Here is a 27,157-nt window from a genome sequence, read left to right as displayed (position 1 = left end):
GTATAATAATAAAAAAATTATCGGATTGAACGGATTCAATCCCAATTTTCTGATGGATTTCGGGGCATACCTATACCGTACTGTAAGTCATATATATGACATACTATGCCGAAACATTTCACTTTTCACCGATATATAGATGCCCGATATATAACCGATAGCATAGATTTTGACCAGTGTGTATCGGTAATATATTGGGTACCCGATGTGTACCCGATATATGTAACTGCCCGATATATATCCGATTTATTACCGATATATAGGTGCCCGATATATACCCGATAGCATAGATTTTGACAAGTGTGTATCGGTGATATATTGGGTACCCGATGTGTACCCGATATATGTAACTGCCCGATATATATCCGATTTATTACCGATATATAGGTGCCCGATATATACCCGATAGCATAGATTTTGACCAGTGAAGGCTATTCGAGAAAATGTTAACTACATCTCACTGCATGGAGGTCATGGGAGCCTTACAGATACCAAGAGAATCATCCGCCTATATACAGAAGAATCAGAGTCATTAGCACCAGTAATTGATGATCTTACTCTGCAACGTGAATTTGTAGTGTTTGATCTTAGACGGTCCAAAAGTGATCCACTGTCCATTCGAGTAAGATGGGATACTAGTCTCAGTTCGATCACAGAGCAATCTCAGTTCAATCCTAGTTCGATCTCAGTTCAATCTCAGTTTGATCCAAGTTTGAATCCAGTTCGATCTCAGTCTGAACCCAGTTCAATCACAGTTCGATCCAAGTTTAGTCCCTATGGTCAGAAAGCTGTATTTGAAGCAAAAAAAGGTGGACACTTGATTGAATTTGCTCGGGTATTTCCATCCCCTAAAGAATGTCAACATTTACTTGTACCTGGTGTCTTAGCCAAGAATGCAGATACCTGGATTAAATATGTCTTTCGGGAAGCTTATGGACTCTCTGGTAAGACCCTAGGAGCTGACTTTCAGGATTTCTTAGCAAAAGTACAGGGTAGGACTGCAAAGACTGAAACTCTGAAAACTGAGAATGTGAAGGAGTTATTCTCCCGATATGAAGCCCTGAAGTCTAGTTGCCCTCTGGATAATAAACAAATAATAGAAGGTATTGAAGTCCTTCTACAAATCTTTTCTAAGAGCCACATGGACCATCGAGCATTACAAGTAGGGATTAATAGTATCTTGTGAGAATATCAAGTAATTCGTCTGCAGAAGCTCTAAGAATCATAGCACTTTTTTTACGGCCTTCAAAGTCAATCCTTAACATCTTAGCCTTCAACCCTATTGCTCCTAAAGCACGAGAAGCAAAGTTCTTAGTCATTGGATTACTTATATGATTTACATAGTTCTCATAGAATGTAGTGAAAGGCTTGTCAATACCATCTGGATATGTATCCCTTAGAAATTGATATAAAGCAATTTCTCCACTGTCATAACCTATGGCTATAAGCTGTTCGAGAAGCCACTTCCTAATATCTTCATATGGCTCTCCATCCATAATATTCATATCCAGTTTTTGTGTAAACAATTGTGTAAAGTCCACATTACTTCCCCGACGAATGATCTGAACTAACTTATCCCTAGCAAGTCCCAAGGCTTGTAAAGGTTCACTCTCGTCGCCAATCTTCTTTATAATCTGTCTATACAACACGCTGGATAATCCTCTATATGCTGTTTTTGGAGTGATTACTCCACAGTTTTGGCATTGGTTTATTACGATTGATGTTGACATGGCTATCTTTCTTTATGTAAAAAAGAATTATTCAAAATTAAGTAACTATTCGGAGCAGTCCTTGCACAACTTGTCCGTTAAGTCACTTGGGCTTACAGGCATGAGACATTCCCTACACAACTCAATATTAAGCTCTGCAAGTCTCGGGGTATGGTCCTCCAAAGTTCGTGGACGACCGGAAGGACCAGAGGAAGGTGTCCCGTTAGTCATATCTTGCTGTAAGATAAAATCATTATATTCATCTTGGTCAGCCTGAATAGCGGCCCTGATTTGTTGTATATCATTGAAAGTTAACCGCTGCCCATCAAGATTTTCCTCATTATAGCGTGTTTCATTGATGATTTCCTTTATAAGCGCCTCTTCTTCATAATGGACAAGGTAGTAATCCTCAACTACCTCATAGTCACTCTCAATCAGTCTATGATATGTTCTAGTACCACGTCGAACATAACGTCCTGTATCTGTATTCAAATATACAGGTTGCTCTTCAGGTGGAGGTGCAGTTTGTCTACGGACAAGCCTTCCATCAATATAATCATGGGATTCCATAACTATTCGATTAAAGGTATCTCCACCGATAATAATTGGACATCCAGTTATAGGGTTAGCTATATAAGGGTAAGACATGTCTTTTTTCTGTACGTGTCTACATACCTAATAGTTTTCTTCAATTTACAATAACCAAGTGACACGGTCATCAGTCCTTATTAAAAAATGCAAGGATACCTGATGATAAGGTTACATGGTCATCAATCCTTGTCGAAAAAATGAAAGGATACCTGATGATAAGGTTACATGGTCATCAGTCCTTGTCGAAAAAATGCAAGGATACCTGATGATAAGGTTACTGGGTTATTGGCCTAGAATGCATTCATGGAAAAACTATGGATTATACAGTATTACAGAAAATGTGAACGGAGTTCATGTCACGTGATACCCTGAACAAATGTGTAGAGTGTCACGTGATTTCATGCGGTACGTAGATCATTTCCTTTTTGGGCGATACCCGTTCCACAAAAAATCGATTTGGTAAGAATGCGTTTGGAACCCTGTGTAACATAAATTTCCTTTTTAGGTAATTTGGGATTACGCGGTAATGCCGGCCGGATCTAAAAAATATGACTCTGCAGGGTAATTCCTACGAAAGTCAAGTACAAAATGCTTACTCCTGTTGAGTCCAATCATTCCACTCCCCAAGGATCGCCTCCCCATCTATGTTCACTTAATGCATGCTCTATGGTTTCCCTTTCTTGGGGGTTCACAACCATCTCATTCCTAAGCATTTTCTCCATAATATAAAGCTGATCCTCGGTGAGGCGGTCTATCCAGTTTTTATAGGTGTCGTTTACATCTTCAAATGTCATCCACTCAATATCCCTCTTTTCAAACCGCTTTCCAAGAGCCTGGATTTCCCAGTACACATCCCCGATCGTAGTAGCGTAATTTTTCCATCTCTTATATGCTTCTTGACGAACCTCCTGCCACCACACACTATCTACTTTACTCGCTGCAATAAGGTCAGTATCTGGGATCTTTGCAACAATACGTTCGACTATTTCTACTGGTAATCGGTCCAACATGATGTTATGTTACTTATACTATAGCCATCTTCAATTACTGTATGCACATTACAAATGGATAAAAAATATAAACTAAATTCGTACAGGAGCCGCTTATGCAAGAAGTTCTGCTAAGGTTTTCTCAGCCTCGTTTTTAGTAATAGCTCGCTTTGGGGGACCGGTTGATGAGTCCTTAGTCGCATTATAATACAATTCGAAGAGGACCTCAAGCTTATCTAGGAGAGCTTGTTTATTCTTGTATGATTCACAGATTTTTGCTATCTTAGCAGTATATGCCGCATTATCTGGGAAGAGTTTTCTGGCCACGAACTTCACATATGATACAGGAGAATTTGCCGTCTGGATTCGCTTGATATACTTCACATGATCCTGGACAAGGTAGCTGGTTTTGCTAAACCCAGATACTAATGCGACTACTATAGTGTCTTTCAATGCACGGATAATCTTGAAGACAGTTTCATCAGAAACAATGGTGAACTGATTGCATGATGCATCATAAATAACTTTATCACTAATGCTGTCAGTGCTGTTAATAATGCTTGCTAATTCGGTATATGTTGACATAATTCCTTATACTTTTTTGTACTTTGTAATAAATAGGAATCTTCAAATTGACTTTACATTCAAGCAAGAAAAAATATATATACCTACTGTAAACCCAACCGCATTCTTGGCAATCATATCCAGATAACCTTGTTTGCATTTTTCACATGGCAGTATCCTGCGGTTTCAAACTTGAGAGCTTTCAATGCTTTGGATGCATTTTCTGGACAAGTGATAAGTGTAGGACTACTCGGCTGTTCCTCTAGAATAAATCCATCTGTATGGATGCGTCGTACTTTATCCTTATATGGTTCTAATAACTCTGAAGTCATCTTCCGTCCATGTGCTAATAAGAATGGAGCGATCCTAGGATACTCATCCTTGAAGGGACTACCTGGGTTTGTGAACTGGAATCGCCACTGGTCAGATCCTACTGGTACGATGGAGTCAAGTGTGTGGCCTTCTGGAAACTTGAATGGATCTGTTTGATCTGTGGTGAGTGTCTTGTAATTGCGTTTCCTCTGGCAGAATGCTCCCCATAGTGTATTGAGAACTCTCTTTGCAACACGACCGGCCACGCCACCCTGGTTCTTTATATTAAAGAGAAAGTGGACATACTCACCAAATATTACAGTCCCAGGAATTCTTGCTTCTCTGTCATATATCAAGGCATTTGGCTTTCCATCCTGGATTAACTGTATATCGAGTCCAAGTTTCTTTGCTCGTTGTAAGTCAATGAATGTATAGACTCCCCTCTTATTCTGTCGGAAGAGAATGTCATTACCACTTATCTTGCCCTTGGGCGCTCCTGGGAGCTAGCACGAAATAATCCATACAAGGCATAACCTCTATGGTCTACAAAGTCTTTGAGTATTTGAAACTTACCTTGTCAGATTGGAAAGTTTGCATTTGATTGCTGAATACTTGGATACAAACTTGTCACGTCGTATTGCCTTCCATAGCCCTTCCATTCATTATCTGCCCAGATAAGACCTCCCATCATTGCATCACTTATCCACTCTGCTTCGACTGGGTCAAGAGGATCATTGGCTGGAACCCCTACACTAAACCGTTCAAAAAGCCAGAGTGCAGTTCTCTTGTACGACCAGTTGTGGTAAGATAAGTCGATTCCTAGACCGAACTTCTTTGTAGCCTGTAGGAAGGAATCCCGCTCTTCATGGATCCTCTGGTATGTTTCCTCAAGTGTTTCATATATTCCAGTTTTACAATTCTTCTCGATAGGGATGAAGGAGTAACTATCAGAGTTCTTACCTTTCTGAAACTGTCCAACTGTAAGAGACTTAACTGTCTTACCATTGTATATTGTTACTACATTATTAACCCCATCTTCACGATAAACAAAGGGAGACTTTTGTTTTCTATCTAATTTGCTAGGGTGGAGTCTTCCGGGATTCAGTGCAAGAGAGTAGTGGCCTTCAGACAGGATAAGTGTTGCACGTCTGTCAGATTTGCTCTTGGAAATTCGAGTGGAATCCCCTACAATATTAAGTGCAAGGCTTCCTGCAAGTTGTTCAACCTTATCCATATATGAGACTGGAACTGGAGCATCACGATTGAGACCTAATGCCTTTTTGATATACTCGGGCTTTTCGATTGACTTTGGCATTTTAGAGAATGTGCCGTAGATATATTTTAGGCATTCATACAGGCAATCATTTAGCTCCCCGTTGCAACCATCTGCAACCGGTGGGGCATCTCTCACATAAATTATGAATCGTTCAAAATAATCAGGGTCTGCGTCATCCGGTAGTTGTGCTTCGTCGTAGTGGTCCAAGAGTGAGAAGAGGCTGGCTGGTTGGTTTCCTGATGTCCATCCACCGGGTTTCCAGTCTTCATAGGGGAGCAGAATCTGAAATTTATGTGTCGGATACCGGGATTGGAGTCGCTGTCCAAGTCTTGCTATTGCTCCTCTGGAAAATCTTGCGCCTGAATACTGTAATTCTTTGATATCCGGTCTTGTAGGTAAAGCACGGACAATCTCTGAATAAACCATTTGATGTATTTATGAATTGTGTTCAGTTGTAATATAGGTTATTTATACAAAAAATATAAGATAACTAAGAAGTGCTTATCTTATTAAAAGGAGTCAATCTTGCTGCATACACGATCAAGATCCTCTTCATCCCAGTCGTCGACAATTCCATTGGCGGCTTCCCATTCACGTTCCATATCAGTTTTTGGACGTTCCTCAGGGATCTCTCGTGCTTTACCCTTATTCATCTTCATAGTTTCATAACCGGAGGTGGTAGGGATAATCTCGGCATCATGATCCTCCTTATATGCTCTTATTAGATCTGTGAGTTCTTTACGGCTAGGTGTTTTAGGTAAGTACCCATTATATTCTATCCAGTCCTTGAAGCGGTCTACTACCTCCCTAAGGTAGTACTGGTACTCGTCCTCAATACGTGTTGTGGGACATTCCTCTACTTCAAACGCGAGTATTTCCCAGTCATAGTCGTCTGACACGTCTTGGTACTTAGCCCATAAATCCTTACCTGTATTGTAGAGATCATTGAAGACCTGGTCCTTTGAATTCTTGACCCATGGCTTACGATCCCATCGGTGCCTTTCATGCCAAGCCCAGTGTGCTCGAGTACCTTCCTTTGGTTCAGGGTCCCAGTCAACTTCTAGTTCTGTGTCGTGTTCTGGGATAGGTTGTTCTTCAGGAGCCGGTTCTGGGTCAGGCTTAGTGACAGATGCAGAAAATTCTGCGGGAGACTCGTATTGTTTTTCAGGAGCCGGTTCTGGGTCAGGCTTAGTGACAGATGCAGAAAATTCTGCGGGAGACTCGGGTTGTTGTTCAGGAGCTGGGTTCACAGTTGTAAAATCTGAGTCAGATAGCAAGTCATCTAAAACGTCATAGTCATCATCAGCTTTAAATGCAGGTTCCTCAGCAGGCGGCTCATTTTCTTGATCAGGTTCCTCATCAGATAGATAACAGTTCGAGAAGCTATCTATAGGTTCATCAGTATCTGATTCTATAGGAGCTGGAGATTCCTCAGGAATAGGATCCTCTTTGATGACAGGTGCGGGTTTTACCTTCAAGCAATCGGGCTTAAGTGGTACTGGTGGTGGAGTCTTTTTGGTCTCTTCAGTAGGCTTCTTCTCAACAGGAGCGGGTTTTTCCTCAGCAGGTTTCTCAACAACTGGCTCCACTTCCTCTTGATCTACCTGTGCTTCCTGTATGTCTTGTGTCTCCTGGATTACTCTACTAAAATTCTTTGCAATTTTTGCTTTATCTAGTATGTAATAGTTTATTCTAGCACCTGAACGTCTTGGGCGAGTTTTAGGAATGAATTGCTTAATCTCCATACCAAACTTATTATCACTAAGTGTTTTGTTTTCGCCCTTCTCACTGCACCAATTCTGGTAAGTGCTATAGAAATTTGTACAAGGAATTTCAAGTGTATCACAATTGTCGGGCCACATCATTTCAAGGTAATATTGTATGAAACGCTGGGGATTTGGAATACTTGCTTCGATTAGCTCCTGTTTCATTTGAGTATCAGGAATAGATCGGGGATTGAAGCTAGTTAAGTCTCGGCTAAGTAAATAGGACATGAAGGAACTGGCTGTATCTGTGTTTTCTAATACTTTTACTAGAGAACTGAAGTATTCTCGATTGCCCTTATATTTGGCTGAGACGTTAAGAGCTACAAATCTTTCATCTCCCATTTCTATGCGGATTGGCATAGCATGATTACTCAGGATCATGTAGCCAGCAAAGTCATCAATAACCTTCACATCTATTCCCTTTTCCTTGATAGAGATGTAAAGCTCAGTGATTAAACTCTTAAGTCGGTTATTTGCTCCATGCCATTCCTTTCCTGTCATATCACATTCATTGAGGATAATGAGTTTTTTGGCACGAACAGCTGCATTGAACCTTCCCATTACATCTTCAAGACGGGTAGTGGAGAGAAAGTTTTCACGACCAAGAATATGTTCTCCGATAAAATCGGTTAAGATATTCTTACCACATCTGGGGGGACTGCGCATAATAATTGCTGTACTGGGTTTTTTGTCAGGATTTTGAACCAGAAATGCGAGCCAGTTGAGGATGTACGTGGTTAACTGCTTGTCCTCTGCACACCATACCTCATGAACATGTCGAATGATTGGATTAACTAGGTTCGGTTTGATGTGCTCAGCGGGTTGAGCCCTGAAACCTAGAAAGAGATTGAAGAATTCAGGATTATACTTTAGTGCATTTGGGGGATAAGGCATGAAATTAACATCTGTATAACAGATCTTTGTGACTGAGGCTTGGATAAGAAGGTCCTTTAACTTGATGGATGTGGTCATACCATCATCTTCTCCTGCATCTGACCAAATACTTACCTTGTGCTTAGTAGAAATTTCCTTGAGATCTGCAGCAAACTCGAAGTATATGCTTCCATTATAAGCCTTCTTTTTTCTGATCCACATGCCGGACTTCGTGGTGATGAAAGCCACAGAAGCTGAGATTGCTGAATTGATGCTTTCTTTTGTGTGTGTACCTATACACTTTTTAAGAAGGTCATCGTAGAAGAAACGGTTGTTGGGGTTAAAGATTGCTGAAACTTGAGCGGCCATTTTTTGTTCTATCAAATCGAGTACTAATTTATAGTTACCTAATCTTCAATTGCCGAATATTTTTTCCAAAGATCTGCACTCCTACCAATTTACCCTCCTGTAGTCCTATGGTCCTGCGGTTCTGCGATCCTCCGGTTATATCTGGTTATCTTCTAGGGGTAAAAAAAAACTATAAACCACGAACCTTTACGACTGCTCTAAATCTTCCCTTCCCCTTTTCAATCCACGTATATCTAATGAAATCCACACCGCTCAAGAGCCCACCTTACCATTATTTGCTCTTTTCTAGCGTCCGTTAACTCTTTACAAGTCTTTTGATACTCCTTCCAATTAAGCTCATGAAGTTCACGATTTCCAATACCCTCTTCCTCAAATGATTGACCAAGAGCATCCCCCGCTTTTTCCTTCTTTTCTACTGCCCTGTCGTATGCCTCCTCGGCTTTCTCATATCGCTTCCACAACTCGGCTTTACAACAGTTGTACCAGAGTCTGTTTATCTTGAGGTGCTTTCCGAATTCTTTGGCCGGAAGGTTTCTGACTATTTCTGCTACTATATCCGGGTCGTTGAGGGGCGATGCCCGCATTTGGATCCATTTACGGATTCCATAGATGTCTACAAGATCAAGTCCGAGGTCTTCGGCAAGATAAGTGGCTGCGTGTAAGTTCATCATTGTATATTACTTATGGTATACCCATTGTTCAATTACTTATTTTTTCTGACGGGGAAAGTGGTCATAGTTCGGCGGTCATAGTTTGGTGTCCCAGGTATGTAGATAAAGGGTGGTCATAGTTCGGCGGTCATAGTTCGGTGGTCATAGTTCGGCGGTCATAGTTCGGTGGCATAGTTCGGTGTCTCAGGTAAGTAGATAAAGGGTGGTCATAGCTTAAATCGGGTTTTGGAGCCTGAGGGGCTAACTAAGGTGGCCATAGTATTATCATAAGTTTTTTGAACTGTGGCCAGTACTATGACCGGATATTCTGTCTGATTTCAGCTTTATTCGCGTTTTTATCCACTTTTTAGTAGTCTGGTCATAGTGGTCATAGTGGTCATAGTAGTTTTATATATAAGAAAAAATGGATAAAAAAAAGGAGTTGGAAAGTAGTGTGACCAGCCATGGCCACTGTGGCCATGGTAGTAGTATATATGGGGGATTCCTGATCCCCCGTAGGGGGGATATAGGTACTGCGACGGGTCGTAGACCCGGAGGTGGGTGGTGCTTGCACCTCCCACATCCAGCCCGACGACTCCCATTGAAGTCTGGGTAAGCATCTGCAATGGCTCTCAAGTAAGCATAGAATGCCTCACTGGCGCCTAGGTATTTCATAGCGTCACTGAGTTTCTTAAAGTAGTTGAGGTCTCCCTTGCGGGATGGTGACACATCCAAGAACACTGTGCGCCTATCGTCATTCTCCACTCTGAGAGCATTTTCATTAGTGAGTACAATGGTGGATATAAAGTTTTTGTAATGTGTTGGCGTCTTGTATTTTTCATGGATTTCCATTATGTCACCTGTTACCTTATCCTTTAACGATCGATACAGATTATTCCACTGGCTTTTTTCTGTAGGCATTTTCTCGAGAAGGAGAAGAACCTTACCTTGTAATTGCCCATTGAAACTTCCAAGAATCGTTTGAAGATCGCTGGTCTTATAAACAAGTTGAGTACCTAAGACACTACGTTGAATGAAATCTGTTATAATACTCTTACCCCAACCCTGTCCAGATTTCAGGTAGAGAATCGAATACATTTTCCTTCCAGCTGCCACACCGGCCAACCACTTTATGATATACTCAGTAAGATTCCAATCGCCTGAACACCAGATATCCTGAATGTGAGAGAAGATAAATTTAACCGCGAGGTGGGTTGTAGATTCAAAAGTAGATATCGGACGCAGGATATGGAGGAATCCTGGAAAGATATTGAGATAAAGTTGGCCACCTAGTTTAAAGATACGGAATTTTTGAGGGTCACAGGTAGCTACACATACAGTACTATATTCGATCATAAACCATTTGTTGATATTAAATTCAACCTTTTGTGAAGGACCCTGTTCAGATTGTGTGTAAAAGACTTTGGTAATTGGACGGATAAGTTTATTAATATTTTTATCAGGGATGTGCTCAAGGTTTTTGATTTCTGATCGCCACTTGAAGACTCCATGCGGGTTGGAGCAGGGGATAAAGTAACTGCAAAGATAACCTTTAGCTTGATTGAGATCCCTTATATTCTTTGCAGCGTTAATGAGCCGTTTAAGCTCATCAATACTAAAAGCCTTCTTTTGTTCACTGAACTTGGGGATAACTTGAGCTTGAGTGCTAGTTTGGGCAGTCATTTTTTGTTCTATCAAATCAAGTACTAATTTATAGTTACCTAATCTTCAATTGCCGAATAATTTTTCCAAAGATCTGCACTCCTACTTGGTTACCTCCTGTAGTCCTATAGTCCTGCGGTTCTGTGGTCCTCCGGTCATATCTGGTTATCTTCTAGGGGTAAAAAAAAATTATAAACCACGAACCTTTACGACTGCTCTAAATCTTCCCTTCCCCTTTTTCAAACTACATATATCTGAAATCCAAACCGCTCAAGAGCTCCTTTTACTATAGTTAGCTCTTTTCTAGTGTCCGTTAACTCTTTACAAGCCTTTTGATACGCCATCCATTCAAGTTCACGGAGGTCACGATTTCTATTATCCTCCTCCTCCGATCGACCAAGAGCATCATTTGCTTTTTCCTTCTTTTCTACTGCCCTGTCGTATGCCTCCTTGGCTTTTTTATGCCGCTTCCAGAGTACTCGTTCAGCTTCGGCTTTCCAGATTGGGCTGACTTCTAAAAGATGTGACCCAAAATTGCTACTTGGAATGAGTTCCGGGATATGGCCTACAAGTTCGGGAATTACTGATACTGCGTGCGGGGTATACATGTTATCTGTCCTTATAGGTTACTTATATTATACCCATTGTTCAATTACTTATTTTTTCTGATGGGGGCGGGACAGGGTTGGTCTTACTGGCTCTATAAACCTTCTAGGGGCTTACCTGCTAACTTACCTGGTTTGCTATCTCACTGCTTCCGACAGATGAATAGACTGAATCCCAGAACTATGACAGAATGACAGATCTGGGGGTAAAATCAAAACTTTTTTCTGGAGATATCCTCTCCCAATTTTTCTGAAACATCTGTCATATCCGTCATATCTGTCATACCTCTCTGATTCTATTGTATTTTCCTCTCTTTTCCCTTATTTTATCCTTTTTTAGTATATTGTTATATGACAGATGTTAATGACAGATGGTGACAGATATAGGGGATTCCTGAGCCCCGTAGGGGCCATATAGGTACTGCGACGGGTCGTAGACCTGGAGGTGGGTGGTGCTTGCACCTCCCACATCCAGCCTGACGACTTGTATACCAATTAATCTCCAGTCCATGTATGGACCTTCCAAGGGAAATGATTTTTCGAGGAACGAGGGGCCTTTGGCCCATTCCATGAAATAATGGAGGACTGATCACCACCGTACTATGAGTTCTTAATAGACACAAGGTTTGCGTATTTAGTGCTGTCAATGGTCTGTTTTGATCCTCCTTGGACTCAACAATACACTGCGTATTCTATCAAATCGATAGGCTAAAACAAATGCTCGCTTGTATTGCCGTGGTCAATTTCATTTCACATCATGTTCCTAGCAGTTTCTCAGCAACTATATTTCGGTAACAGTTCTGTTGAACTAGAAGAAAGCTGTCAATTTACGCCTTCCACGGGCATCAGACATAATTATTTTTTTTTCCTCGTCCGCTTCCAACATAGCAATGCTACCTGTTATAGATAGATTTCGAAAGCAGGCGGGGACATAAAATTTTTTGACAGGCAATTGAACACATGCCACAATCATTTGCTAGATAAGTACATGCCTGGAAATCGTCCAACAAAGCACCCTGAAAAAAATGTAAAAAACGATAACATCTCCAATCCGTCAGCAACGGAGCCAGAAGGTGATGGTCCACCAAACACTGACGAAAAAAATAAACCCGTGTCTAACCTCCCAAAAAATACCAGACTACAAAAGATAGTCTTTTGGGAATGCGATACACGACTTAATGGGAAATTCAGATAAAACGCAGACTGAGAAAACAAACGATCCAAACTCATCGAAAACAAAATGCCCCCACCAGAATAGTGCCAACTCTCCGAGACAAAATAGTTCAGCCTCTTCAGTAACTGACCCCAGAGGAACAAATAGTATGCAGCATACTGATAAAAAGGCTTTCACGGACTTCCAAGCTACTGATGAGATAGTACTAAAATATGACTTCACAGATTCCAGGAAACATACCACATACAAAGCAGCGACCATGTTACATGGTCTAGAATTTGTAGAACAGGTTATAGTCGTATGACGAATGAAAAGTAATGTCAGACACCACCAAGTCTTCTGGGCCTATCTCTCTCTCAGCTCGACCATCGACAGGGAAAACTTGGACATGTTCGACCTCTGGAATGTTACACCCACTGAAGTCCACCCAGAGGATGTATTAGACAATGTGGAGGACGATGAGAATGACAACTCGGCGCCAAATAATTCATCTAATCACGTAAGTACTCAAAGTACCAAAAAGAGTTCTGACACAGACGTAGAACTAAACACAATCGCCTGTATTATAGGAGAGCAACTCGAACCTGTCAATTTCTCTTCTAAACCCAAGGTAAGCATTAAAGTGACCGGTAGTTTGACAAACGATGATAGGGCACACTGGTCAAATGATGAAATATCGGGTAATAACGTATTGGTCAAATATCAGGAAATAATCAGAAACCCGATATGGCATGATAGGCAATATTAAACATTTACAAGTATCGGTAATCTGAAATGTTTAATAATATTTTATGAAAAAAATCTGATTTTTTAAAGACATATCATTAAAATATCAGAAAATTTTATTATACCTATCAGTAGTCTGATAGGTCATTGGAATAATTTACGGCATGTAATTATTTCTATTCCCACAAAAATCTTCGATCTTTTTTTTAATTGATAAACTTTTTTTTTTTACACTTTAAAGTTAATTTTTTTTTAACTTTTTTCTTACAATACTTTAAATAAATAAATTTTTATCACACCTTTTGAAGAACCAAATATTTAACTCGAAATCAAATTTCTAACTTCTGGCAAGCTCGTCCAACGTTCGGAATATAATCTGCAACATGCAGAAACGGATTAAAAAGTTTCACTTTAGTAGTCTCCGGACTTCTTTTCTTTTGAAGGAAATGCCGGACTCTTGGAGACTTTAAGGAAGCCGAAGACATATACCGGTATCTAAATTAGTTCCAGTCTTCCGGAGTAAGCAAAAAATTTTTTTTTATTTGTTTTAATGAACGTTAGCACTAATATTCTTTTTTATTTTTTAGGTCCAGAACGCCGAAGGTATAGGTTCGGAATTTGACATTTCGAAGGTATACTTCTTCGAAATAATTTATTTTTTTATTTTTTCGACTAGCGAAACGTTTATTAACGCTTCGTTTTTTTTGCTTTTTTAGGTTCGGCTGGGCAGCTCCTTGGAGACGGAACTCGATATTTCGAAGGTATACTTCGAGTATACTTCGAAATAATTATTTTTTTGTTTTTCGACTAACGAAACGTTTATTAACGTTTCGTTTCTTTTCTTTTAGGTTCGGCTTCTTTGGGCGGCTTCTTGGCTTCTTGGACGGACGGAAATCAATAAGACATTTTGAAGGTATATATACTTCAAAATGTCTTTCTTTTTGGGTTTTTTTTTTCAACGAAACGTTTATTAACGCTTCGTTTTTTTTGCTTTTTTAGGTTCGACTTCTTTGGGCGGCTCCTTACTCGACATTTCGAAGGTATACTTGAAGTATACTTCGAAATATATTTTTTTTTGTTTTTTTTTCAACGAAACGTTTATTAACGTTTCGTTTTTTTTCTTTTAGGTTCGGTTTCTTTTGGGCGGCTCCTTAGACGGACGAAATTAAATTCGACATTTCGAAGATATACTTCAAGTATACTTCAAAATATCTTTTTTCATTTTTCAACGAAACGAACGGTAAGTTTCGCAGCGCGTTGCGAAACTTACAATTTTTTTCTTTGAGAGTTTGAGAAACGTTATTCTGACGTTTCTCTCTTTTTTTGTAGGTTCAAGTGGGGAGCTTCGAAATGGCAAACCTCGAATGGTAAGTTTCACAACGCGAAACTTATTTTTTATTTATTTTTTTGTAAGAAACGTTATATTAACGTTTCTCTCTTTTTTTGTAGGTTCAAGTATTTCGGCCTTGTGAAATTCGAAATGACGGTGAGTTTCGCGACGTTTAGTTACGTTACGAAACTTAAAAAATTTTTTTCTTTGAGAAACGTTATATTAACGTTTCTCTCTTTTTTGTAGGTTCAAGTGTTCGGCTCGGTGTTTCGAAACGGTAAGTTTAAACGTTGCGAAACAATCTTTTTTTATTCTTTTTTTTGTAAGAAACGTTATATTAACGTTTCTTCTTTTTTTGTAGATACTCTCTGGATATTGGATTTCGGTTAGGTTTCGAAGTTTCGTTTTGAAACTTCGATTCTTTTTTTTATTTTTTTTTTAAAGAAACGTTACTAATGTTTCTTTATTTATTTTTGTAGGCTCCCTTCGACTTTTATACCGGACTGGGATGCTAAGGCCTAAGAGAGGGTAAGTTTCAAACTTTCAATATTTTTTTTATTTTTCAAAGAACGTTTCTAACGTTCTTATTATTTTTTTTGTAGAATCTGTAGGCTCCGCCGCTCCGGTACTCTAAGGTCGAAATGGTAAGTTTCGTAACGAAAATCGTTACGAAACTTTATTTTTATTAAGAAACGTTTTAACGTTTCTTTTTCTTTTTTTGTAGGATTTGTTGAGCTCGGTATTTAAATTCGGTAAGTTTTTTTGTCGAAACTAAATATTTTTTTTCAATAAATCGGATTTAGATATATGGGGGCTGTTAAAGAAACGTATCGAACGTTCTTTTTTTCAATTTTTTTAGGTTACCGGACTCCTAGGAACTTGGAAGTCTCGGTATAATATATGGGTGGCGTATGACGTTTGATTGTGTTAAAGAAACGTACTAACGTTTCTTTTTTCATTTTCTTAGGTTACCGGACTTGGAAGAATCCGGTAAAATATATGGGAGGAGTGTATGGCGTTAATTGTATTAAAGAAACGTATTAACGTTTCTTTTTTTCATTTTTTTAGGTTACCGGACTCCTAGGAATTTGGAAGAACCCGGTAAAGTATATGGGGAAGTGTATAGCGTTGGTGTTTAATTATGTTAAAGAAACGTATTAACGTTTCTTTTTTTGTTTTTTAGATTACCGGACTCCTAGGAATTTGGGAGAACCTGGACTTAGGTATATGGGATAATGCGGTGTATGGTGTTTAATTGTTTTAAAGAAACGTACTAACGTTTCTTTCTTTTTTAGTAGGAACGCCAGACAAGATTACGAACTGGACTTTGGACGAAAGGTAAATAGAAGGGTTTTTCTATTTTTTTTTGTAACATTTTTAACGTTACTTTTTTCGTTTTCTTGTAGGTAATTCGCTCAAGATGAAATTGACACAAGGTACCAGAACTTATTTTTTTTAATATTTTTCGTTAAGAACGTTTACTAAACGTTCTTTTTTTTTATAGAGAACGAAATAATATTTCACTCACAATTTTACCAAGTCAAAATCAACCTAATCCACCACAATCTAATATCCATCTTCTGCTTAATTCGTTTGGTATTAGTAGGCAATAGTTCGGAAGAGTTGGCATAAAAACTTTGGGAAAAATAGTTGTTTGTTGGAATCGAACCAACTGGAATAATATTCCAAACCATTAACAACATAATGTAGATAGATAGAATAGGATAAATTAACGAATTTTTAAAAATAATTTTTAAAAATATAATAAATAAAATAAATATATATATATGTTATTATGTTAAATAAATAAATAAATGAATAATATATAGTATATATAAATGAATAAATAATAAGTTTCGGGTTTCGATGTAGCAAATATACATCTAATATTATAAATAGTTCGGAGAAATATCGGATTGCTGAAATTCTCCCGATATTCATATAGCACTTTACCGTTATGTTCTAACCTGAAAGTCACATGACTTATACCTGATCTGCGCCGAGAACCGGTCACAAATCGGGTGGATCGATCAGCTGCCATTCAGGTTAAAATCGAAAACATATAATAGGGCTATCGGGTATATGAAATTTACCCGGTAGCCCTTCATTCGACCAGTGGCAGTAACCATAGACGATGTAGTATATCCTGTTCCGAACCCTGAATTCGGCTAAAGCATAAGATGTGTACTTGTTGGTGACACTAGTTAAAAGCCTGTCCTCTCTTGATAACACTAGTAAACGATACCGATATACTGTGCGAGCAAATGGGATGCGTTTTGCATATAACAAATACGACTGATTCGTCCTCTGTTAAAGCAGAAGACACCCGTAGAAGGTCATGCCAAACAGATTGGTGAATACTATAACTCTGAAATGTTAAACTTTGATGACTTCATACGATGTTTCCAAACTAGGTAAAAAATTTCACAAGATCATGGTTTTTTTTATGCAGACCGTATTTTCTTCCATCTCTTCGACTCACTTTCCATAAAACCAAATGGTTTATAACTCGAGAGGAAGTCTTAGAAACTACGTTTCTAGTTTGGAAGGTCTATCCATGGACTGATTTTCTGGGCTTTGCTTCTGTATAAAATTTCTCATGTCGCTCGCATACATATTAATATACAAGTTTCTTACTGTAGAGACAGATTGTATACGAAATAACCTCCATGGTTTTCCCTATGAAACAGGCTAAAGAATCTTTTACTCTGTTCAGAAAATCATGCATGCTACTCTGAAGAGTTCTTCCGGAATAGCCCTTTCAGGGATTTTTCTGCGTTCATGATTAATGTATTTTCGTATGTGCTGGTCTCGTAAAAAATGTGAGCACTATTATGCCTGAAGGCACTAAAGCGTAAGAACATAAGTCATATATAAGCATCTTACTATTTCGCATAATATTCTTCTACATAATTGATTATGCTGATAAATGGTAAAAAATAACTGATGAACGTAATTAATCCGGATTATACTACGTAGTACCTCTAGGTACGAAGTAGAACTGGAATGACTAGGGATACGTTCTAGAAAAAATGTAATCGTCGTCATAAAATATTTTGTTGTCGATAACAATAATTATACGTTATAAACAAGGTGCAATAGAGTGGCAAGGCGTTCTGAGCTAAGCGAAGAAAATTGTCTATGGGGGCTTCCACCTGAGGTCACATATCCGTTACTACGCATGTTAGTAGGATTCGAAAGTCTTATGAATTCGTACTGTGTGTATAATCAGTTTCACTGAACAGACAATCCAAGATCATGATCTGGCTTATATACGTTTATTAACCGGTTATTGCAGTTGGACTAAAACAAGTAATTTAGCGAGATTCTTAAAAAATGAACAGTTGCACTTGAACGACGAATACGTAATTCCATAAAAGGAATACTAGGTTGGAACAAAAGGAGGCTGATAACGATACCACCTTTATTATCATAAGTCTCGTGTACGCTGATATTTTTTTCGGCAAGTAGCATAGGTTAATACTAAGGACAAAAACACAGAGAAGCGGAAAAGTCATTTACCCTCTGGGATAAGGAGGTGTAGTCCTGGTAATGACAAATACGTCATTTCTTTTTCCATTTGCTTCGGCAGTATTTTACAGCATGACCCTGTTGATTGCCACACTATTATGAAGTAGGGAATTCATACTTTGTTTTTTGTGTTGTCGACTAATATTTCATGTAGTATACAATGATGGTAGATCTGTTGGATAACCTCTGTCAGTTGTGTTAATCTATTCTTCAGTGATAATTTTGATGAATCACAGATGGGTTTGTTTATCTGAGAGCTGATCATTTTGATAAGGGATTCGCATTTAAGTTCATCCATATATTCCCTTTTGTTATTTTCCGTCCATTTTAACAGAATTTTTCCAAATTGTTCACTTGTATCTCGCAGTAGGGCAACTTCCATCAGTGCATCAGTATTCGTGGATTCTACATCATCAGGTAACATGTTGCTTGCTGTGAAGCAAATGTGTACTATCATTTCGGTCAACATCTTAAAACTATCTCGTCCTTTTGTTTCATTGGATTTTTTGTCACTAGCAGAAAGTACGTTTTTTTTTCAGTTATTGATTTCCATATTTGCTTACATAATTGTGGTTTTCTAGCCAATAGTAACGTCAACCATTAAACTACCTCACTGAACTCGTCGGAATTTGGCAATGAAAAGTTATTCGAAGAGGTATTACTCTTGGGACTCCCATTGCCAGTCGATAAGTCGATCAAATCCTTTAATTTCACTAAAAGTATTGTAAAATCGTCCATTGATTTATAATAAGGTTCCTGACTTCAATTTTAAAAACATTAGTATTTAGGAAATACCCAAAAAGCCCGAAAATGCACATACAAAATATAGTTACCATTTAATCAGTCAGGAGAAAAAGCCCTATTTGCTCTACTTCTATCCATTTACTATCTATTTACTATATTAACTAGCATTCACGACCAGGTCGTTCATATTTTTATGTAAGGATCCATAGTGATGAGGGTTTATCTGTCATATAGTAAATTGCAGTCGCATTCTATCATTGCAATAACTTTCGTAGATGAAGACGAGACACATTGTGACAGTATTATATAACAATCGTTGATAAAAGTAGTAACTATTACAGCGGATAATATTTAGTGATAATTACAGAATATTTGTAATCATTACCAAACAATATTATTTCATGCGGAATGGATACGTGCGGAATTAAGGATATCCTATGTATTATTTTGCATCGTTACCAAGGAATAGTAACTAACGTAGGGATGGGGGTTAATTAACCATGGTTAATTAACTGCGGTTAATTAACGGTTAATTATAATTAAGCAAATTTGGTTAATTAACGGTTAATTTGGTTAATTATAAATTAGCCAATTAAAAGAAGTGATCACAGTCACGTGACCGATTTTCTGATTTTTATCGATCTTTTTTTCAATAATTTTTTTTATTTTTCAATTTAACAATGACTAAAAAAAAAGGTGCTGTTTGGAAACATTGGACTATTATTACACAAAACCAAACAGAAAGTAATAAAAACAACTCCCATCCTACTGTACAATGTAATTATTGTTCTAAAGTTTTGAATAGAGCTGTTCCTGCACGAATGCAAAATCATCTTGATAAAGAATGTCTAGGAGCACCGGATAATGCAAAGTCTAAAAAAAATATTAATTTACAAGGTTCCACAACTAGCACTATTCACACTCCAACTATTACTCCAAATACTACTCATACAAATATACCTGTAAAACGAATTAAAATAACTAAAACATCTAAGATTGAGAATTTCGTTGATCGTATAAGCGAAGAAGAACAAGACGACCTTGAATTTCAACTAGCACAAGCATTATTTTCAGCTGGAGTACCATTTGCCTTTGTTGAAAATCCGCTTGTCATTCAATTTTTTAAATGTCTTCGGCCATCCTTCAAGTTGCCAAATAGGAGAAAACTTGCTGGAGATTTATTAAATGATGTTTACGATGAAGTAAAATTACAAACTGATGAACAAATTTCCAAAGCAAATACTCTTTATATGGTTTCTGATGGTTGGTCTAATATTAATCAAGAATCAGTACAAAATTTTATCATTTGTACTCCTAAACCAGTTTTTTTTAATGCTACATTTTCAGGTGAAGAATCCCATACAGGAGAATGGATTTTAAATGAAATTATTCAACAAATAGAAGCTATTGGTGTTCAAAAATTTTCAGCTGTTATTATGGATACAGCTAGTGTAATGAAATCAGCATGGAGACGAATTGAGGAAAAATATTCCAATGTTGTTTGTCTTGGGTGTAACTCTCATGTTATTAATCTTTTAATTGGGGATGTTTTAAAGATTAATGAAATTAAACCCATAGTTGAAAATTCTAAAATGATAGTAAATTATTTTAAGTCTCATGTACAAGCAGCAGCAAAATTAAAACGTATTCAAGGTGAAAATTATAATAAAGAGATTGCGTTGGTTTTACCAGTACTTACACGATGGGGATCACATCTTAGCTGCTTTCAGTCACTTCAAAAATCAAAAACTGCTCTTGAACAAACATTAATGGATCCTGATATCTGTAAAAAAATAAATAATACAGTAAGAAATTTTGTATTATCAGAAAATTTTTGGGATATGTTGGACACAATTATAAAATTTTTAGAGCCAATAGTTATAGCGTTAAAATTGTTTGAATCAGACACATCTACTCTTTCAACTGTTTATTTTCACTTCAAAAAATTAATGCATTGAGTTAGTGAAATCTCTTGTAATTTTTCCAACAATATTCAACAACTTGTTCAAAAACGGTGGGATTATACATACCATCCTGTTATGATGGCTGCTTATATGTTAGATCCATGTTTTTTAGAAGAAAGCAAAAATACTGATATAGAGGCAACGAGATATAGAGAATTCACAGAATTCACAAGTAAAAGGTTCGGTCAAGAGGAATCTGTGATTATGTTTACAGAATTAGTAAAATTTCGTCAAAAAAATTCACCATATGATAATAAAACGATTTGGTTATCATCTACTAACCTTAGTCCGTCTGTATGGTGGCAATCTTGGCCAAATAGTAGCCTTCAACAACTAGCTATTAAGATTCTTTCAATTCTAACGTCATCTGCCGCCGCTGAAAGAAATTTTTCTACGTTTGGGTTTATTAATAATAAAATCTGTAATCGATTGCAAAATGAACGTGTTAAGAAGTTGGTTTATATTTACGGAAATCTTCAGTTGTACGAAAAGGGGTTAAAAAGAAAATTAATACATGATCGGCGTAATGATAATAACAATAATGATATAAATAATAATAATAATACTGGTAACGATAACAATAATGATGATGATGATAGAATATTCGGGTTAGAATTAAATATTACGGATTTAGCAACTGAATAATAAATAAATTTTGATAAATATAAAATAAAAATATAAGTTTAATTAAATAAATTATAAAAATTATAAAAATTTGTTATAATAGACCAGAAATTATAATTGGGTTAATTAACAGTTAATTAACGGTTAATTTACCATCCCTAAACTAACGTATCCATTGTGTGGAACATTACTTGTTATGTAGTAACAATTTCCATATCGTTATTGATGAGTAAAACTTATGCAGAACACGGATAGCACCGATATATTATGCAACGGTATATCTGTATATTTTTCATTACGAAGGTAGTAATACCTCCAGTCTATTATTACCGAGGAAGTAACTATTGAGATAACTTGTATAGAATATTATGTAGTGAAAAGTAATAACCCAAGTAGACCCTGCATCGCATACCGTGTAATGGTATTGTATAAAATGTTTCTGTCGTTACCGAGGAATAGTAACTAATATGGAACTATTGTATAGTATAATATATGTAGTATTATTTTTGTCATCGTTACTGAAAAGTAATGACTCATACATCCTCTCACTTAGCTGGTGGGTTCTTACTAGTAAACGGGATCCCGTATAAGCTTAGTAAAGAATCACTTACTGCCGTCAATGACCATAAATGCAGTTGAATTAAGCCCAAATGTAACATCAGTTTGCTTTTTATTCGTTTGAAGTTTTGAGTTACGGATGAATAACCAAGGATATTTTTATCTCATGTCATCATTGTTTCCAAAAAAAGCTGAGAATTCTTGTTCTAGTTTAGCTCATTGAAGGAATTAACACACAAAGGAACCTGCAGTGTTATCGATTAATATCTTCGATATATCTTTGTGCATCATTGTTGATAGCCGCATGTTAGATCATTTCTAGCTCGCATGGATACGAAAAACGTGTCCACAATTGCGTGATATAACACAGTTAGCATATTAGCGATTAAGATTCTAAATTTCACGAGTTTTTATCACTATCCTCACAAATTTGTAACTTGAACGACCAGAAGTCTATAAAAAACACGAGACTGTATTACAAATCTATAATGAGAAGGACTGACACTACACCTATGCAAAACAAAAGGCAGGATGGATTTGTCAGACCACGCTCCCCTGTAAGGCGCTAAAGCGTGAGTTAAGCGAAGGAAATTATAAAGGACAAAACTTCTATGACAAGAAGTATCAAATCTACGAGAAGAAATCAGTCCCATATGGAACACGTTGCGCAACTTGATTTCATACTAATGGTTTTTCTTTGTTTGATTTTGTTGTATTTTTTGTATACACACCATCATTCTGAAGTAACATGCCATAAGCAGTATGCAACTATGTGACATGTCACCGTTTTATACTTTATAAATAGATTAGCACTAAAATCAACAGGAGAGATTTTCTCCAGAATTTAATTATGTTAATAGGGTCACAAGCACAATTTTTATTGCATCTAGCAGAGCCTACGAATAAATAGTCTACTACTTTCCGTTTATCGTGTGTTCTGTCTGTGTATAACAATTTGGTACTTTGTGTCATTAGTTGAATATCTTTATACCAAGAAAATTTAACGGACGGTCATCGAGATTTCTTGCCACTTATAGATTATAGTCGCCGAACAGAGAGTATATTCATTTTTTAACAACCGCATACATTACGCTTTGTAACTAAATATGTCTGAACTACAATCCGAAGGGAAAGAACAAGGTAACTCATTAAGTGGAATTCCGTTACACAGGTCAAACAGATGTCATTGTCGCAAAATTTGCCTGGAATTTTTCTGGCAAATTGAGAATTATCCCAGTAAATTGGGGTAAATTGTGTTACAATTTTGGGATAATGGAGGACTTACAATTTGGCAAATTTTGTCAAAATGGCGGAATTCCTACAGAATTCCTAATTCAAATGTTGAGAAATTTTTCAGTAAATTATCATTAAATTGTGGGAAATTTTAGGCAAATTTTTAGTAATGATATGCAAACGAAGTGCAAATTGTGGTGAATTTAGTTAAATTTTTAGTAATTTTATGCAAACGTAATGTAAATTGAGGTGAATTTTAGGCAAATTTTTAGTAATTTTATGTAAACCACTGGTAAAAAAATGGTCTATCCTACACATATCCTACACATATCTTACATATATCAGGTACTCAAAATGTAGAAAATCATACACAAATAATACACATATCATACACATATCGGGTACTTATATATATAGTATACCTATCAGGTACCTGATATATGTATGATATATATATTAGTACCCGATATGTGTATGATATGTGTATTATTTGTGTATGATTTTCTACATTTTGAGTACCCAATATGTGTAAGATATATGTAGGATAAATCATTTTTTTACCAGTGAACGTAATGCAAATTGTAGTAAATTTAGTCAAATTTTTAGTAATTTTATATAAACGTAATACGAATTGTGGTAAATTTAGTCAAATTTTTAGTAATTTTATGTAAACGTAATACGAATTGTGGTAAATTTAGTCAAATTTTTAGTAATTTTATGTAAACGTAATACGAATTGTAGTAAATTTAGTCAAATTTTTAGTAATTTTATGTAAACATAATGCAAATTGTGGTAAATTTAGTCAAATTTTTAGTAAACGTAATGCAAATTGTGGTGAATTATAGTGAATTTTTAGTAATTTTATGCAAACGTAATGCAAATGGTGGTAAATTGTAGTGTATTTTTAGTAATGTTATGTAAATTGTTGAAAATTTAGGCGAATTTTTAGCAATGTTGTGCAAACGTAATGCAAATTGTGGAAAATTGTGGTGAATTTTGCATATTTTCGGTAAATGTTAGTTAAATCTTTGAATAATTTAGTGAAATTTAGGATAATTTCGGACAATTGAGTGAAAATGTTTTACCGATTTTGGACAATTGAGTGTAAACGGTATAAAATGCAACATTTTCGGAGACAATTTAGTGAAATTTTGCAATAATTTTGGACAATTGTGTGAAATTTAGTAATAATTTTAAACAATTTAGTATAAGCGCTGTGACAATTTAAAACACTGATTTAATAATTTTACATAATTTATTACAATATTATTTATTAACAAATGCACAATTATTATTTAACGATGAGAATCTATATTGATCTATATTCATCAGATATCCGATGATCTATGGATAATCCACACCTCTAATTCATTCATGTATCAAATGTCCAGTGCCGAAGTAAAAGCTGGTGAAAACTTAAAAAAGAAAAAAAACGAAACATTAATATACGTTTCGTTGAAAAAAATCAAAATAAAAAACATTTCGAAGTTATATACCTTTGAAATGTTAAATTCCATACAAGGACCGCCGAACCTAAAAAAAGAAAAAAAACGAAACGTTAATATATGTTTCGTTGAAAAAAATCAAAATAAAAGATATTTCGAAGTATAATATACCTTCAAAATATTGAATTCCGGTATGTCCAAACCTAAAAAAAAAAAACATTTCGAAGGTATAACAAACATTTCGAAGTATACCTTCGAAATGTTCCACTCCATTTCGGTTTTCCCTTTCTCTTTCCCCTTTCTCTTTCCCCTTTCGTCTTCACCTTTCCCTTTCATTTTTCCGTTCCTTTAACCTACAAAAAAAATAAATAAATAAACGAAACTTTAAACAATGTTTCGTTACATAACAAAAATCCAATAATTTCGAAGTTCTAATACCTTTGAAATGTTGAAACGGCATCCTGGAACCTAAAAAATGAAAACCGAAAGTTAGTAAACATTTCATTGTAAATAAAACAAATAAACTTCGAAGGTTCTTATATTTACCTTCAAAATTCTTCCGTACAGAAGGCGACCGGAAAATAAACTACAAAAATAAAGATAAACGAAACGTTAGTAAACATTTACTAACGTTTCGTTAAACAAAAAAAAAACAAAATTGATTCGAAGGTAAATATTTACCTTCGAAATCTCGTCCTGGAGGCGAAGCCATGGATCTATAAAAAAAAACTGAAACGTTAGTTAACGTTTCGTAGAAAAAAATTATTAACAAAAAAAACGAAAATATTACCTTTCGCCCAAAAATTTCGTCCGGCGTTCCTACAAAAATAAGAAAAGAAACATTAGTTAACGTTTCTTAAAAAAAATAAATAAAAATAAAGTTTCGCAACACAATGTTGCGAAACTTACCAGTTCGTTTCGAATTCCATCATCCAAACGTCCGGAATCTAAAAAAAGGAAAAAAGAAACGTTAGTATCGTTTCTTTAAAAAAAAAAATTAATAAAATAAAGTTTCGCAACACAATGTTGCGAAACTTACCAGTTCATTTTGAAATTCATCATCCAAACGTCCGGAATCTAAAAAAGGAAAAAAGAAACGTTAGTATCGTTTCTTTAAAAAAAAAATTAATAAAATAAAGTTTCGCAACACAATGTTGCGAAACTTACCGGTTCGTTTCGAAATTCATCATCCAAACGTCCGGAATCTAAAAAAAGGAAAAAAAAAGAAATGTTAGTATCGTTTCTTTAAAAAAAAATTAATAAAATAAAGTTTCGCAACACATGTTGCGAAACTTACCGGCTCGTTTCAAAATTTATTATCCAAACGTCCGGAACCTACAAAAGTAAAAGAAAGAAACGTTAGTTAATCGTTTCTTTTAATAAAAAAAAAAAATAATTAATTAAGTTTCACAACGATTCGTTGCAAAACTTACCGTTCGTTTCGAAATACATTATCCAAACGTCCGGCGTTCCTACAAAAAGAAAAAGGAAAAGGAAACTTAGAAACGTTTCCTTACAAAAAATTAAAAAATTTTTTTTTTAAAAAAAAGTTTCGAAGCGAAATGCTTCGAAACTTACCTTTCGGTTTCTCGTTTCCCAAAGTCAAACCACCGAAAAATCTATAAAAAAAAAAGAAAGGAAACGTCAGTATGTTTCCTAAAAAGAATTTAGAAAAAAAGTTTCGAGGCGAACACCTCGAAACTTACCATTTCGTTTTCTAAGTCGAGTACGCCAAAAAAACCTACAAAAAAAAAGAATTATTGGAAACATTAGTAATGTTTCCTAATAAAAGATTTTTTTAAAAAAAGTTTCGAGGCGAACGCCTCGAAACTTACCGTTTCATTTTTCCAAGTTGAATACGGCGAAAAGACCTATAAAAAAAAGAGCATCAATTAATTCTCATTGTTGTAAATCTCTATCTGCTATTGCTATATTATCCAATGCCTTTGATAAAATAAAATAAAATTAAAAACTTGCAATGAATTCTTGTAAATTTTTGTGTAATAAAATTTACCTCATGTAATTCCAAATAAAGAAGATATAGGAAACGTTAGAAACGTTTCCTAAAAAATAAAAAAAATATTAAAGTTTCGAATCGAACAATTCGAAACTTACCCTTTTGTTTTTCTGAAAGGAAATTTCCAATATTTCTAATTTACAGTAAAAGGGGAAGGGAAGGGAAAAAGAAGAACGAAAAGGGAAAGGGGAAAACGAAAGGGAAAAGGACGAAAAGGGAGGAAGAACAAAAGGGGAAAGGGGAAAATGAAACAAAAAGGGAGGGGGAAACAAAAAGGAAAGGGGAAAGGAAATGGAACGAAAAGAACGAAAGGGAAAGGGAAATGGAACGAAAAGGGAGGGGAGAACGAAAAGGAAAGGGAAATGGAACGAAAAGGGAGGGGGAGAACGAAAGGGAAAGGGGGAAGGGGAAGGTGAGAGAAACAGGGAAGGTGAAATGGCGAAAG

At 36.2% G+C, this 27,157-nt stretch overlaps 10 protein-coding genes across 10 annotated transcripts; 4 read left to right on the top strand and 6 right to left on the bottom strand.

Annotated features, from left to right (window-relative positions):
- Positions 1 to 2,911: 2,911 nt before the first annotated feature.
- Positions 2,912 to 3,310, bottom strand: OCT59_011663 (uncharacterized protein; the record flags this gene model as incomplete). Its single annotated transcript, XM_066133921.1, has 1 exon — positions 2,912 to 3,310. One exon carries the CDS (start codon positions 3,308 to 3,310, stop codon positions 2,912 to 2,914), a length of 399 nt encoding a protein of 132 aa, XP_065989236.1.
- Positions 3,311 to 3,403: 93 nt separating this feature from the next.
- On the bottom strand, positions 3,404 to 3,874 carry OCT59_011662 (uncharacterized protein; the record flags this gene model as incomplete). The annotated part of the gene is made up of 1 exon (XM_066133920.1): positions 3,404 to 3,874. One exon carries the CDS (start codon positions 3,872 to 3,874, stop codon positions 3,404 to 3,406), a length of 471 nt encoding a protein of 156 aa, XP_065989235.1.
- Positions 3,875 to 3,987: 113 nt separating this feature from the next.
- On the bottom strand, positions 3,988 to 5,867 carry OCT59_011661 (uncharacterized protein; the record flags this gene model as incomplete). The annotated part of the gene is made up of 2 exons (XM_066133919.1): positions 3,988 to 4,661; positions 4,790 to 5,867. The coding sequence occupies 2 exons, from the start codon at positions 5,865 to 5,867 to the stop codon at positions 3,988 to 3,990; spliced, it is 1,752 nt and encodes a 583-aa protein (XP_065989234.1).
- A 2,815-nt stretch (positions 5,868 to 8,682) lies between these two features.
- On the bottom strand, positions 8,683 to 9,120 carry OCT59_011660 (uncharacterized protein; the record flags this gene model as incomplete). Its single annotated transcript, XM_066133918.1, has 1 exon — positions 8,683 to 9,120. One exon carries the CDS (start codon positions 9,118 to 9,120, stop codon positions 8,683 to 8,685), a length of 438 nt encoding a protein of 145 aa, XP_065989233.1.
- Positions 9,121 to 11,000: 1,880 nt separating this feature from the next.
- On the bottom strand, positions 11,001 to 11,369 carry OCT59_011659 (uncharacterized protein; the record flags this gene model as incomplete). The annotated part of the gene is made up of 1 exon (XM_066133917.1): positions 11,001 to 11,369. The coding sequence occupies one exon, from the start codon at positions 11,367 to 11,369 to the stop codon at positions 11,001 to 11,003; it is 369 nt and encodes a 122-aa protein (XP_065989232.1).
- Positions 11,370 to 12,544: 1,175 nt separating this feature from the next.
- Positions 12,545 to 12,844, top strand: OCT59_011658 (uncharacterized protein; the record flags this gene model as incomplete). Its single annotated transcript, XM_066133915.1, has 1 exon — positions 12,545 to 12,844. The coding sequence occupies one exon, from the start codon at positions 12,545 to 12,547 to the stop codon at positions 12,842 to 12,844; it is 300 nt and encodes a 99-aa protein (XP_065989231.1).
- Positions 12,845 to 12,928: 84 nt separating this feature from the next.
- OCT59_011657 (uncharacterized protein) lies at positions 12,929 to 13,288 on the top strand (the record flags this gene model as incomplete). The annotated part of the gene is made up of 1 exon (XM_066133914.1): positions 12,929 to 13,288. One exon carries the CDS (start codon positions 12,929 to 12,931, stop codon positions 13,286 to 13,288), a length of 360 nt encoding a protein of 119 aa, XP_065989230.1.
- Positions 13,289 to 15,237: 1,949 nt separating this feature from the next.
- OCT59_011656 (uncharacterized protein) lies at positions 15,238 to 16,020 on the top strand (the record flags this gene model as incomplete). The annotated part of the gene is made up of 8 exons (XM_066133913.1): positions 15,238 to 15,240; positions 15,321 to 15,335; positions 15,456 to 15,487; positions 15,564 to 15,586; positions 15,665 to 15,697; positions 15,780 to 15,819; positions 15,892 to 15,934; positions 16,003 to 16,020. The coding sequence occupies 8 exons, from the start codon at positions 15,238 to 15,240 to the stop codon at positions 16,018 to 16,020; spliced, it is 207 nt and encodes a 68-aa protein (XP_065989229.1).
- A 2,219-nt stretch (positions 16,021 to 18,239) lies between these two features.
- OCT59_011655 (uncharacterized protein) lies at positions 18,240 to 18,596 on the bottom strand (the record flags this gene model as incomplete). Its single annotated transcript, XM_066133912.1, has 1 exon — positions 18,240 to 18,596. One exon carries the CDS (start codon positions 18,594 to 18,596, stop codon positions 18,240 to 18,242), a length of 357 nt encoding a protein of 118 aa, XP_065989228.1.
- Positions 18,597 to 19,692: 1,096 nt separating this feature from the next.
- Positions 19,693 to 20,432, top strand: OCT59_011654 (uncharacterized protein; the record flags this gene model as incomplete). The annotated part of the gene is made up of 2 exons (XM_066133911.1): positions 19,693 to 20,281; positions 20,428 to 20,432. The coding sequence occupies 2 exons, from the start codon at positions 19,693 to 19,695 to the stop codon at positions 20,430 to 20,432; spliced, it is 594 nt and encodes a 197-aa protein (XP_065989227.1).
- Between the last annotated feature and the right edge of the window lie 6,725 nt (positions 20,433 to 27,157).

This window comes from Rhizophagus irregularis, chromosome 2 (assembly GCF_026210795.1).
Source record: "Rhizophagus irregularis chromosome 2, complete sequence".
NCBI classification, from domain to species: domain Eukaryota; kingdom Fungi; phylum Glomeromycota; class Glomeromycetes; order Glomerales; family Glomeraceae; genus Rhizophagus; species Rhizophagus irregularis.
This window is presented reverse-complemented; position numbering and strand designations above follow the sequence as displayed.